Below are 13,777 nucleotides of genomic sequence, written 5' to 3'. Positions count from 1 at the left end.
CAGCTGCCTTGCCGCGGCCCCTCTCGGCTGCTGGGAGCGGCCGGCTGTGGTCCCGCGCCCCGGAGCACGGGCTGCCTCGGCTCGCTGTGGCCGGCCTGTCCCGCCCCGGGCAGCGCCGCCGCAGCCGCAGCCGGAGCCGGAGCCGGAGCCGGAGCCGGAGCCGGAGCCGGAGCCAGGCGCAGGGGCAGGGGCAGGCGCAGGGGCCGGGGCAGGGGCAGGGGCAGGCGCAGGGGCAGGGGCAGGGGCAGGCGCAGGGGCAGGCGCAGGGGCAGGGGCAGGCGCAGGGGCAGGGGCAGGCGCAGGGGCCGGGGCAGGGGCAGGCGCAGGGGCCGGGGCAGGGGCCGGGGCCGGGGCAGGCGCAGGGGCAGGCGCAGGGGCCGGGGCCGGGGCCGGGGCCGGGGCCGGGGCAGGGCCGTGGCCCCGCCAGCGGGGCGTGGAGAAGCGCAGCCCCGCCTGGGCCCGCCCCGCTGCCCGCTGCCTTCTACCCGCGGCGGGGCCGGGCGCGCCGAGAGTTGCAGTCGGTCCGGGGCCGAGCGGAGCACGTGGTCGCGGGGCCGGAGCGGGGCCGGGGCTGGGAAAAGGCTTCCGCGGCTTTCAGGAGGCGTGTGCCGGCAGGGCAGCCATGGACGGGCGGGTGGTGGTGGTGATCAACGCGCTGCTGGCCGCAGGTGAGAGTCGCGGGAGGAGCGGGAGCGGATGTGGGCTTCGGCGCGCCTGGCCTCGCTGACCGTGCCCTGTTCCCTGCGCAGTGTGCGCCGCGGCGGCGGGCGGGCTCGGCCGGGACGTGCTGCACAACGAGGTGCTCCACAAGGACGGCGGTGGAGGGGCCCCGGTCCCGGCCACGGCGCCGCTACTCCGCGGCAGCCCCGAGAAGGAGGGCGGCGGAGTGGCCTCGGGGGACGACTTCAGCGAGCTGCCGAGAGGTACCAGCGGGGGCAGGCTGGGGCCTGGGGCGGGCGGGAGCGCGGGCTGGGAGCCGGCCCCCGCGGCGAGCCGGGGCTGGCTCGGGGGGGCTCAGGTCGGGTCGGTCCGCACCGGCGCCCCGGGGCGGGAAGGGCCTCGAGCGTCGGGTACGGAGCGGGCTGAGGGGGACCCGGGTGGCGTCGGATATGGACAAGGAGAGAGGGGGACCCGCTTCGGGTTGAGATCCCAGTCTGGGCAGGGAGAGCTCGGCTTGGTTCAGATATGGATTTGCTTTGGGTCCTGGTCCAGTTTGGGGCCGGAGGCAGTGTGGGTTCGGTGCCAAGCCTGATTTGAATCCAAATGCTCACTGGGTGTTGGTGCAGATCTGGAGCTGGCGGGGGCAGGCTTGGCCCAGTTTCAAGGGGGAACATGTGAGGCTGGAGCAGCCCTGTGCCCCCTGGGTGGCAGCTCTAGCTCTCTGTGGGCTGCCTCAGGGGAGGCCACCATCGCCGTCTGGGTGACAGTGGGCTGGATCCAATGCCTGGGCTGGGCACGAGGGTACTGCTTGAGAGCTCCCAGTACCCCAACACCCTGCATGTGCACCTTGCCTTGCCCCATGCTGTGGCACCCAAAGGTGTCCCTGCCCCATGGTGCCAGCCCTGGGTGTGGGGCAGGGTGGGAGCCCTGGGCAGCAGGCAAGAGCCCAGGACTTGTAGCTGTAGGTCAGGGCAGTTGGGTTTTGGCAGCTTTGCCTGAGGGGGGTGTCCCTGGTGCCCCTAGCATGGCAGTCCCAGGGGCTCCCAAGCAAGGGGGCAGGAGCCATGATCCCACAGTCCCTGGGTCGTGCCCTACAAGTGAGAGCTGTGCCCCAGGAAGGGAGAGCCCTCTGATGCATGTGGCACCCCTTGCCCACAGGTGTTCAGTCCTGGGCTGGGTGCGTATGCCTGTTTGGACTATGCTGCCTTCCAGATAGTGGCAATGGTGGCTGCTGGGGAGGGGACCACTGTGACTCACCCGTCGCCCACACACGGCTGCTCTTCATACCTAGCTGGGGTTAGTCACCCAGCGGTCCCTTCTACGGAGGCGTTGGGGACACTGCCTCTCTGTTAGGCTCTGTGCATTCATGCTTGGCTCCTCTCCCCTGGGTTGGGACCAGAGCATGTCCTGGTGCCTCTTGTGGGGGGTCGTGCCCATGGGGTGAGATGGGACCCATCACAGCGTGGGAAGGGTGACTGAGCCTATCTGGCCTTGCAGGTGTGGCATGCTGAGATTGGTAGCCTAGCACCAGGAGGATTGAGCTCTACTCTGTGTAGTTCACCCTCCCATCTTTTCTCATTTTTCCTCTTTGCTTTCTGGCTGTCTGGTCCTGTCAGACTGCGATGCTAGCACCTGGCTTTGCAAAACCAGGCTGATCACTCATGTCTGAGGGTATTCTGCCCTCGGGAAATGCTCCTTTTCTTGATGGGAGATGCAGTAGGAGAGCAAAGAGATGCTCCCATCTGCCCTCTGGTCCTCCAGGTATCCCTCCAATGAGGAGATCCCACCCTAGAGCAAATGATCTCGCAGGTGTGGGCTGTGAGGAGGGAGGACTGCAGCAGGATAGACTGATGGGGCTCTAGTTTTTGGGGTGGGGGTTATCTGTTGCCAAATCAGCATTGCTAAGTTATAGTCAGAGGAATCTGCCTTTTGTGCCAGAGGCACCTTTCTTTCTGTGCTCCAGCCCTGGGGACAGCAGGTCTTTTCCCCTGTGGCTGGGGTGTCTGTGTGGGGGGCCATCTATGGCATCCCCCTGCCCACCTGGACTGCACCAGTTTCCCCCCCTTCCTACTGGCAAGATCACCCAAATCTTCTGCGGACATGCTGCTTGGAGGACACGGGACAGAGTCCCAGGGACAAGGGTCAATGCCAGAGAAGGGCAGCAGTGAGGGAGGCCAAGGGGTCAGCAGCACCGCTCCTGTCCCTCTGATAGCACATGTCTGCGAGGAGCCCTCTGTGCCACTGGCTGCGGCAGGGAGATAAGCCACAGGGGAGGGGACAGCTACTGCTGCCAGCCTGGGGCAAGTCCTGGGGCCCTGCATCTCACCCGCATCTGGGGGTTTCTCCAAGCCACAGAGTTTCCTGGAGTATCATTTTTCTCCAGGCCTAGCTTGAAGGATGTTGAAGTTGTGAAATAACTTCCTAGGCATGCAAACTAATGGTGCACTGTGGCACGAGAGGTGCTTGCATGGGGAGGAAGGTTACGTACGCTGAGGGCTTGGTTATGTGAGGAAGTTGTTGAGAAAGCATTAGGCATGTTAAAACTTGCCAGGTTAGACTCTGTTGCCCTTTCCCCCTTGTTCCCTCTGTGCAGCACGTGATTTAGTTTGTATTTCCCCAGCCTCGCTGCAGTTCTTAATGCCATGATTGTAGCGGCAGAAAGTGTCTCTCCAAGCAGTGAGTAACTTTTGTGGCACCTTGCGAGATCAAGCTGGGGTTGATTTTTGGCATCTGTCCGTCTTAAACTATTCCAGTAATGTTGCTGGTTTGGCTTTGGGTCTGTGGGGAGCATCTAAGGAGCTTGGCGCTCTGGTTCCCACCGGCCTGCTTAGCCAATTCAGCAGGGAGCTGGCCTTGCACCAAAACCCACCGATTTCTGCGCTACAACTAAAAAATACCTTTATAATTCATGAGAAGGCTTTCTTTGCCATCTGCTCAGTTCTGCAAGACCAAAAATTGACCTGGGCTTGCTCTTTTAATCCTGCTCTTGTCCTGTGTGCAAGCCCTCATTGTAACCACAGGAAGGAGAGTCCATCAGAGTCATGAATGAGCTCTTACAAAAGACCATGCTGATCAGGGAAATAAAAGCTAGATAAAGACGCAATTAGTGGTCTTCTGTGTCCAGTGGAAACTGGTGTATATAATAGCAACATTTGAGATGCATAAAGCCCTGTTTTTTTCTCCCTGATTTCTTAGTTACTTGTTCCCTTATTTCCTTTAGAATTGTTGTTATGAATCAGAAAGGCCATGATATTTGTAAAAATCTGGAAAAAAAAATGGAAAAACCTCTGCTTGGGGCAGATTGCTGAACAAAAGGCTGAACAATTGCCAGGGCAGAGTTGGCTACAGTAGTCTAGGGTTTACTGTTCTCTTTTGCTTTCAAATGAGAAATTGGGGTGATCAGTGTTTTCTCCTTTTGAAATTGTTTTCCAGTTGCTTTCTTGTCAAAGCCTCAAGGCCTGGTTACTCCCAAGAAAAAGGGGAACGGGAATAAAAGAAGAAAAGGAAAAGGCCTGGGGAAGAAGAGAGACCCGTGCCTGCGAAAGTACAAGGATTTCTGTATTCATGGTGAATGCAAATACATCAAAGAGCTGGGCGCTCCATCCTGCATGTGAGTTACTGCTGCGTGCCTGTCCCAGGGAAACCTTAGTCATTGTTCCTTGAATTCTCTAGGCTGCACAGAGGAAGAGCGTGGGAGATATTTTTAGTGCACGTTCCCCGTCCGTGTGGAGACAGCTCTGACTTAGCATTCTGTGTACTTCTTGAGCTGTGTCACTTGGAGAACAGCAGGAAACTTTGGCCTCTCCTCTAGCCTGGTTTCTGTCTTTTGAACAAGTTCTACCGAAATCCCCCATGGCCTGAGGCTTGGAGCGCTCCACAGCGGCCCCTGCCCCACGGGAGCTCTGCGTCAGGCCTGCAGGGCGTCAGTGCAGCAAGTTCCTGCCGCAGTGGAGTTTGCGAGAATGCAAACTTGCCTGCCAGGGTTCAGCTGCCTGGTAGGTGTCCAAAAGTTGGCTTCCCTTGATCTTGGTGGCTTGGGTCCAGAGTGATAGTCAAGCACCTGGCCCACTGAAATGGGCTGCAAGTCTCACATCTGAGGCCTTCTTCAGATCTGGCTTGAGAGATCCTCTCCTGGCTCAAAAACCCAATGTCCTTTGCCCTGTCCCTCATTGCTGTGAGCCCCTGCCAAGAGCTGGGGTAGCTCCCAGGACTGGCTGGTCACATCCTGGGCGACAGAGGTCAGAAGCAGAGGTTGCACCTATGAAAAAGCTGGCTTCCCATGCAAGGGCACAGTACCAAGTGGCCCCTTGTTCTGTTTGAGGCAGCTGGCTCTTGTGCAGTGGCACTGTCGAGGGGTGAGAGCTGGGGATTGAGAACGGGCTCGTTCCCTCTCTCGTCCCACTGCATCCCCATGCTGGGATGTAGTGGTGTGAGTGGTGATCTCTGCCGTGGCACCTGAAGAGCAGGCAGAGGCTGCATCCGAGGTAGTGCCTTGGGGGGCAGCCTGCCAAAGCCACGTCTGAGCTTTTCCTTGGCCTCGGTGAAGGATGGGACTGTGTACCCCCATAAGAAGCAGCATGCTCCTTCTCCTACCCCCTTGGGCTGCAGGTAGAGAGCAGGGACCAGATATGGCAAGTGGAGGAGAAAGCAGTTTGCTCACTGCGGGGACACCTGGATCCAGCCACTGCTACCTTGGGTAATATCCGGTGGGTGCAAGTTTGATCCCCGCTGACGTGGGCAGGGTTTGAGCTGGTGGATATAAGAGGCTTTGGTCCTTGCTGGCAATCCCCTGAGCCTCCCAGCCCTGTGCCCGGAGCCTGGGAAAGATAATAGCTCCCTGGCTTATAATGTCCAGAAGCTCTCGTGCCCCAGAATCTGCAGGGATCAGGATCCGCACAGCTCCTTGAACAGCTTAGTTTTGCTGTGCCTGGAAGCTGTCACGAGGTCGTTGCTGGGCCCTTGAGCAGGGGCATCAGGACTGCCAGTAAGAGAAGATCTCTGCTGGATTGGCTTTCGCTGGTGACCTGGTGTGCTGTGGAGCACAGTCCTTCCCTGGTTCCTGCCTTCATCAGGCTAGGACAGCTGAATGTCCCCTTCCTGAGCTCCTCCTGAGCAATCACTGGCTTCCTGGGGCTGAAAGAAGTCTTGGAGCAAGGGCAAGCAGGAAGGGTGCTGACCCAATGCTCTGATCCAGGCTCTGTGTCAGGAGCCACCTGGGGCTCTTAAGCTTGATGACCCCTCTCTGGGCCTTCCCCTGGATGGATTTAGGATTAGCGGCCCACTACCCCTTGGAATCCAGAAGGCAGCAGTTCTGGAGCTGGGACTGGCAGCTTTTCTCATCGGAAGCAAGCCCAGGCTGTCTGCCCCTCCTGGGGCTCTGGGAGGCCTCAATTCCCCTCTGGTAAAGAGGACCTGTGGCACCTAGTGTCACTCGATTGCATTTGCTCATACAGTCGCTGCTTTCAGTGTCTGGGGAGTGCTTGGGCTGCAGCTGGCTGGCTCTGGCCATGCCACCTGTGCTGCACAATGTCTTTTAGATCTTTGCTGCTTCTGGCTGGTCCCAGGGTTTGGGGCAAGCTGAGGAGGATGCCCAGCCCAGGTCCCTGAGTACCACTAAGGGGCAGCTCTGTCTCTGCACTGTGCCCAAGGCAGCTGCCTGGGGTGGAAGGTAATGTTGGTGTTTGGCGTGGTATTAATGGAGCTCTCGCTAAGCGCAGCGAGCCAGGCGGGAGGTCTGGATTGAGTCCATGTGTTGGAGATAAGCTCATGTCTCTGCCCAGATCTGCCAAGGGTCCGTGGTGTTGAGTTTATTCAGCTGATCACAGCAGTAGGCGTTGACTCACAAGGAGGGTTTGGGTGGCTGCCTCACAGCTCTGAGGAAGAACTTTATTTCTGTTATATGAGTAACCTCCTGAGCCTGGAGGGAGTTTGCACTTCTCTGTTTGCTCTTGCTGGCTGAGAGCATTGGGGAAACCTGCTAGGAGGGAATTGCTGAGCCCATGGCTGGAAGTTGTTCCCCACTTCTTTGCGCAGGACTTCCCCTCACAGAAAGCAGGTGGCTTGGCTTGCTGTGACACAGATGGCTGTATGCCTTGCTTCTGTGTGCCAACCAGGAGCCATGTCTTGCCTGCTGGGGTCTCAGCGGTCCCCTCCTGTGGCCCCTATTGTGTCTGACCTCTGTGTGTGACGGGGCTGGCTGTCACCCAGAGGTGGTCCAACCAGCCTGGCGCCGCTTTGTAGGAGATTGGGAAGAGGCTGGACCCTAATGCCTTGCAGTGTGGGGAAGGACTTGACCTTGCTGGCCATCTTCATTTGGTGCTTGGGACAGGGATGCAGGGCAAGAGAATTTAACAGTATACTGGGGGACAGAGGTGACACCAGACCTCCTGGCTCAGGGTGGGAGCAAAATTCTGGCTCAAGGCTGAGCGAAGAGCTCTGTTGCCTCACAGCAGGAGGAACTCGATGCCCTGCTGTGCTTGGTCATCACCATCCTTTAAAACTCTTTCCTTCTTGCCCAGATGCCAGCCGGGATATCATGGAGAGAGATGTCATGGCCTCTCACTCCCTGTGGAGCATCCCCCCAGCACGTACGACCACACCACTGCACTGGCTGTTGTCGCTGTGGTCCTGTCCTCACTGTGTCTTGTCATCATTGCTGCTCTGCTGATGCTGAGGTGAGCAGGATGGAGGCTGCGCTGTCAAAGCCACCCCCCCAGGAGGGCTGCACTCAGGGGATGGTGGCAGGGGCCACTCTGTGCTCTGAACATCTCTTTGCTTGGCCTCATAGGTGCCACAAAAGAGGTGTCTATGACGTAGAAAACGAAGAGAAAATCAAGCTGGGCATCACTGTGAACCACTGAGGATGCTGGGCACTGGCGAGGTAAGACCATGGCTTACCATGGGGCTAGGATGCTGCTGGGTGTTAGATGCTCTGCTTGCTCATTCTGGCTAGGCCCACTGTGCCCCTCTCTGGCATGGAGAGAGCACCATGTCTTAACTAACTAATTCTGTGCTGGAGCCAGGCAGCACCCAAAGGTGGTCTGAGGTTAGGGAAGCAGCTGGCAGTATTTGGCCCAAGAGCCCCTCTGGCTGAGCCTCAGTTCCCCTCATGGCTCCACCCCTCTCTTTCCTTTCCTCCCCTCCCTCTTGGAGCCCCTGACATCTTTTGCTCATGTTTATGCTCACGCAGGTGAAAACAACTTCCTTTTTTCACTCCCAAGCAAACTTGTCCTTTGCTTTTTACTTGCTACAACTTCATGCCTTGTCGCTGGGCATGTGAGCAGCTTACTGCCAGGCCCATACGGTGTCACTCTGGATAGCTGGGTGTGCTCTAGCCCAGAGGTGGCTGTGTAACAGTGGTTGCTGGGTGCTGGAAAGCTTGCAGGTTTCCTCTCTTCTGGGTCAAACCCTGACATTAAGCATGTGGCCATTTCTCTTTTTAACTAAGAAAATACTTTGTTCCTTGTGGGATGAAATAATACCTTCTAAGGGTTTCTGTAATCTTGCTTATTACTTGTTAGGCAGTGTCTGGGGAGGGATTTTTAACTGTTTGTTGATATGATGTGATTCGCAATGAATTGCCCTTTGGGGAAGGGGTCTCAGAGCAAGATTTTCATTGCTGTCCTCTCTGCCCTGGTGATGGGGGGAAAGATATGTTTGGGGGGGGGGGGGGGAGACACTGTGGTCCCTGGAAGGAAGCCATGGAGGAAACAAGATGTGTAATGGTTAGCCACAGCTCTCTCCCGGCATCCTGCCTTGGAGCCTTCTAGGTCTCATCCTGCGAGGTGTCAAGTCCCTTTGGCCACTGCTGGGGTTTTAGCAGCAACCAGAACACTCCCCACTAGGTTGCGTGGGACTCCAGAAACTGCTCAGCCCGGCAACCAGGAACAACCAAGGGCAGTGATTTTTGCCTGGCACCTGGCATGAGGCTGCAAAACAAACTTGCCTGTGATGTTCTATTTCAGGAGTTGGCACTAAAGCAGTTCTACCTCCTGGAAGATGCAAGCCACGGAGCCAGCACTGTCCCTGGGACACTGCAGCACATTGGGAGCTTACTGGAGTGGCAGGACAGCACCTGGTTAGTGGGTTTGGTCAGGCAGTGATGTCGCCTTAGTGAGCGTAGCGTCAATCTGTGGGACACAAGAGGCACACGAGAGACCCTCTCCACGTGGCAGGCTTTCTTGCTGTGCCGCAGAGCTGGCCGGGGCAGCTTTGCGGAGAGGCAGGAGGGACCTGCTGGCCATCGGCAGAGGGGTTCCCTGGCAGCTCCGGGCTGCCTGCTGCAGCGCACAATGAGGAACTAACTGTGAAAGGCTGAAGAGACCAGGCCAGGGGCTTTCTTAGATGCAGGGGTGGGGGGGTAACAACTATTTAACAAGATATTTTTCATTTTAAATTATATATTTATTTTAGATAAACTGTACATAGTATTTATATTTATTAGAGGTCTGGCCCTGCAACCTTCATGTAGAACAAGACAACAAGGTCAGACCTCCCTTATTTTTTAAGTGCAATGTAATATTCTAATAAATAACACTTTGTAACAAACACTTGGTTTGTTAATTTAATGAGGGGAGCTGAAAGGAGTTGGATCTCTGAAAGTTGTAACAACGTGCCTTCCTTAATGGAGTATCTCAAAAATATTGTGGTGCATCTGTTAAACTGTGGCATAAATCCGGAGTGAGCTGTGGAGTCTGCTGGACCCGCTTGTGCTGTCCTCCAAGGTGCAGTGGAATGGGGTTGGGTGCTCTTAGCTCCCACTGAAGCTGAACAGCATGGTACAAAGGGGCCGGTGGCCAGATCAGACCCACACCATGCCATGAGGCAGCTGCTTTGGTTCATCTGCAGCAAGGCCAGCCCCAGGTGCACCCCTTCATGGGGTTTCATATCTTAGCCAGCCATGCTGTCAGATGGGTGTGATGTCTGCATGTTTGCTGGCCAGTGGAATCCTACCCTGGTGTGAGTTTGGCCATTCTGACTGCTCTTTTCAGCCTGATAAATGTAAATAGGACTGATTCCTGGTTTTAAGCCAGTATTAGGCTAAAACTCAGAAGTGGACTCTCGCAGCTCCCCAGCATCCCTTCCCTCACAGAGGATCTTCGTTGTCCCTGGTGTGGCTAGAGGCCTTGGTTGCCGCGGGCTCCTAGCGGCCAGGGTCATTCCTGTGAGCATTGTTCCAGACTGTGGTTCAGGGCTGATCCTGACTAGGCAGTATAAATAACCCCCAGCTCGCTTGTGTTTCCTCTTCCTTGAGCTTCCCCTAGGGGAGCCAAGAATGGTGTGAGCTGATGGGTCTAGCAGAGAAAACTGGCTGCCTCCCTGCAGGAAACATGCTTTCCTCCAGCCTGTTTCACTCCGGTAGACATCAAACTGAGTTTTCAAAGCAGAGTGCTACCACGCTTTTGATTCATGTTCCTACAACTTGCCCTGAGGCAGGGGAAACTTAGTAGTCTGCAGAGGTTTTTGGACTAATTTGGCCAAAATTTAACTCTGGCAAAGCATGAAATAGGCTCTACAGTCATTGGTCCCCTGTGGGAGGGGGTACTTAGGAAGTGATCTTATTAGTTCATTCCTCTTAAACAGCCGGCAAGTTTTAATGTAGCAAAACCTGGGGCGTGGGAAGGGGGAATGAAGCAATCACTTGGCTCTCCCGTGCTTCCCAAGATAGAAGGGCTAAAGCATGTGGCTGCAGCAGAAAGGAAGCTGGTGGGTAATGAGGGATAACCTTTTATGTTATCACCTGGAGAGCAAAAGCCCCCGGCAGTTGCAGTGACCCAAATCCCAGAGATGGGGAAACAAGTTTCTGGCTTTGCTTTGGGTGAACCCAGACTTTAACGCTGTGGGAAGGCTGGTTGAAATGGAGACTCCAAACTTTGGACCTCTTGAAAATTTATTAAGCAAATAACATCTCTGACTGCTGCACAGGAGGCTCTTTGCTCCTAGTCAGCCTGCCAGGTCCCTCCCTGCCTTCCTGCGCGGCCACTGTTCCGGGGCTGTTGGTTCTGCTGCGCTGGGGTCTCCCATGCCAGCCCCGAGGCCCTTTCTGCCTTTCCTTGTAGCCAGCTCTGTCCACCCTGGGGCTCTGTGTGCCCAGGCCAAGTCTTTCTGCAGACAGCTGGCATTTTTATGCTGATTTTTGCTCTGGCTGGGAAGCAGTGAGTGGGAGGCTTGGGAGTGAGGGCGAGAGCCTTTGCAAAGCCTGGCTAGGCTGACAGCAGAAATTGCTGACTTGAAGCAGGCAAGGATCCTGGTGCTGGGGTCACTGGCACAGGGTGCTCTGCATGGGGAGCCTGAGGGCAAGAGGGGGCACGTGACTCCCTTCCCCCCTACCCCCACATATGACCCAGCCTGTGATGGAGCAAAGGTGGCCACTGCTGAGGGGGAACTAAGCTTTGGGGCACCCCCCCCCCAGACTATTATATCACACCAGACCCTGGCACTAGGTCTATCTGCTCTCTGGGGGGTGACATCGGCCAGTCAACTGCTCCTTTCCCCATGTAGGATCAGAGAGGGGGAAGATGCTCCCAGCACAGCTGGGGCCCCAGGCTAGCTGGGAAGGATGGCTCTCGGGGTGGGAGCTTTCTCAGCCTGAGCCACACAGTACGGCATGGGGCCCATCATGGGCACGGGGAAGGGTGCGGGCAGGCATCAGCTGGTGTCAGCCAGGGCCGAATCATGATTCCACATTGCCTGGAGCCCAGCTGCTATCTGTACTTCTCTTTTCATGCAAGGGTGTGGTTCTGGTCTGCTTTGCTCCTCTGTAGGCCTATGGTGCAGGTGGGCTGCTCAGGGGTGGTGAGTCAATGGGACAAGAGAGATGGGAGATGCGTTTTGAAGATGGGCCAAGTGAGAAGGTAGCTGGATCCATGAGACAGCTCCCTCTGCCCATCTGGGCTTGGAGAGGATGCAATCCTCTCTCTTCCCAGATAAGGCAGCAATGAAAGGAGGGTGCAATACTCACCCGAAGGGGCTTACAGGAATCAGGCACAAGACAAAAGCAGCCTCTACTGCTCTGCCTTTAACCCTCCCTGGCCAGGCTGATTCCCCATCCGTGGTGATGCCCAACTACTGTGGGGGACACTGAGTAGTGGAAGGTGCTGGGATTGCACCAAATATGCAGAAATCCGGTGGCCTGGTGCTTATCTGGACCTCCTGTGCAACAGCCAGCCTGTTGTCCTTGGGACACCCACCCACAGCCTCCTGGATCAGGCCTCAGCCACAGGCACTGAGGGTGCCTAAGCCATGGAGACAGGCACCTGGGTGCTGGGCCCCTCCAGAGGCTGCATGGGTCTGTGTCCCACTGGCATTGGTCTCTCCGGGTGTGAGTCCCCCAGCTCCTCCAGCCCTGACCCTGCTGTCCACCCGAACAGGAGCCAGACGTGCTGGCAGCTGGCCAATGCAGCTATGCAGATCAAGGTCTTGGGGAATTGCAGACTCCGGCCTCCCACTGCCCCCAGCTCAGCAGCCTGGCCTTTTGCCTCCTCAGGCACAGAGCCAGGAACAAAAAAAAAAAAAAAATCCCCCTTATATGTCACTGGCCACTGCATTTCCTGACTCTCAAGTTGTCAAGCCCACTGGCCTCGGCTGCTCACTCCAGCACTGATTCACTGCTGTGACCTCTGGCATCTCCCTTTGCCTCCCATTGACACGCGAACGTGGTTTGGCTGCAGGTAATGAACCTTGCACCCAGCCACCAAGCACCTTCACCTCGCTCTCCTCCACGGTGTCCCTGAATCCCCAGTGCTCGCTCTCTGAGGCTGGCTCTGTTTCACTGCTAGCAAAGGCCTCATGCTCTCAGAGGGGAGCCCTGCAGCCTGCAGCACACCTTCTCCTCCCCAAAGGACAGACCCTGCCCCAGACTGAGGCTCAAAGCTGAGAAACCTCAAAAATACCAACTTTAGATTTAATTTTTTTAAATGCAATACATTACATAAATCAATTTAACAACCAGTTCTCCCCCTGCCCCAACACCTGATCTCACCTACTTCTGTGGCTGCGTTTGGGCACTTTCAGCCATCATGGCTTGACAGGATTTGGATGAGGGGGGACATTGTGACTGGGACCAGGGAAGAGGCTGTGGAGCTGTAGGGGTACAGCTTGGAACACGCCGCTCCACAGGGAGTGAGGTGAAGCAGCCAAAGGAAACTCCCAAAATTCATTGCAACGTCCCCACTGCCTGTCTTTGGAAACAGACAGCAACAACCCTGCAAGCAACTCTGTTTGGCTGACGTTCCTCCTGACAGGTGTTTCTGGCTTTGCTCTGCTCCTCATCCAACCCCTGAGCCCTGAGCTGGAGATGGACTTTGCCAGTAAGCATGACGAGCTGTGCTGCAATGTGGTATCTCCTACGGGTTCATTGCTGCAGCAGAAAGGGAGACACAAATCCCCCCAAGCGCCCTTGGAGTGGGCACAGCTCAAGGACTTGCCCCATCATGCACCAGCTCTCACCATATTGCCTGCTTTCCAGTGAAATTTGGCTTGGGATCTGGGTGCAATGGGTTGTCTCGGGGCAAACCCGCTCACCAGATCTACTCTTTCTCGGAGCCGTAGAGATGCTCAGATCTGGCCCAGGCCCATCAGTTTGAGTCTGGAGGTGGAAAGCCAATATTTGCTCTTTTTGGTGAGATGCTGCTCTTACCTTATCTGGTGGGTGTGCACAGGGCTGTTCCTCACGCCGGCATGGCCCAGTTGCTGGCACAGATTACTGCTTCTGCCTTCACCTGGAAATTTTTCCAGCCTTGGCCTGGTCAGACTTCCCTCCCACGATGTTGTTTCACCTGACATATCTCCATGCCAGTGGTTGCACCTTGGCCCTTCTGGTTTATTCTCCAGCACCAAGGAACTGAGAGGTGCAGAAGGAGGCTGCTCAGGGGAGAGGCATGTGCAGTGGCTGGAGCTGCCTGCTCCAACTCTGAGCTTGGTGGGTAGCAGTGCAGTGCTGGGGGCCCAATGGTAGTTGCAACACCTTGAAACACCTCTATGCTCAGGAAGGCATAGAAAAAGGCAGACTGGCTCTTGGAGCAACGCTGAAGGGTTCCAGGTCTGCTCTCAGGCTTGCAAATCACCAGTGGCATATGTAAAGTTGGGAAGCTGGGCAGAAGTCTGCCTTGCGTGGTGG

At 56.4% G+C, this 13,777-nt stretch overlaps 1 protein-coding gene across 1 annotated transcript; it reads left to right on the top strand.

The window, feature by feature from the left end:
• The first annotated feature begins 489 nt into the window (after positions 1-489).
• HBEGF (heparin binding EGF like growth factor) lies at positions 490-9,209 on the top strand. Its single transcript, XM_068959800.1, has 6 exons — positions 490-668; positions 750-923; positions 4,093-4,270; positions 7,179-7,334; positions 7,448-7,540; positions 8,625-9,209. The coding sequence occupies exons 1-5, from the start codon at positions 623-625 to the stop codon at positions 7,518-7,520; spliced, it is 627 nt and encodes a 208-aa protein (XP_068815901.1). The 5' UTR covers positions 490-622; the 3' UTR covers positions 7,521-7,540; positions 8,625-9,209.
• The last annotated feature ends 4,568 nt before the right edge of the window (positions 9,210-13,777 follow it).

Source organism: Struthio camelus, chromosome 13 (assembly GCF_040807025.1).
Source record: "Struthio camelus isolate bStrCam1 chromosome 13, bStrCam1.hap1, whole genome shotgun sequence".
Classification (NCBI taxonomy): domain Eukaryota; kingdom Metazoa; phylum Chordata; class Aves; order Struthioniformes; family Struthionidae; genus Struthio; species Struthio camelus.
Note: the sequence above shows the minus strand (reverse complement) of the source record. Positions and strands in the feature narration are given on the sequence as shown.

Bases quoted from the DNA above. Each gene is read 5' to 3' on its own strand.
- HBEGF (XM_068959800.1), top strand. From the start codon at position 623: ATGGACGGGCGGGTGGTGGTGGTGATCAACGCGCTGCTGGCCGCAG. The intron at 669-749 runs GTGAGAGTCGCG...TTCCCTGCGCAG, and splicing joins CAACGCGCTGCTGGCCGCAG to TGTGCGCCGCGGCGGCGGGC. The intron at 924-4,092 runs GTACCAGCGGGG...ATTGTTTTCCAG, and splicing joins CTTCAGCGAGCTGCCGAGAG to TTGCTTTCTTGTCAAAGCCT.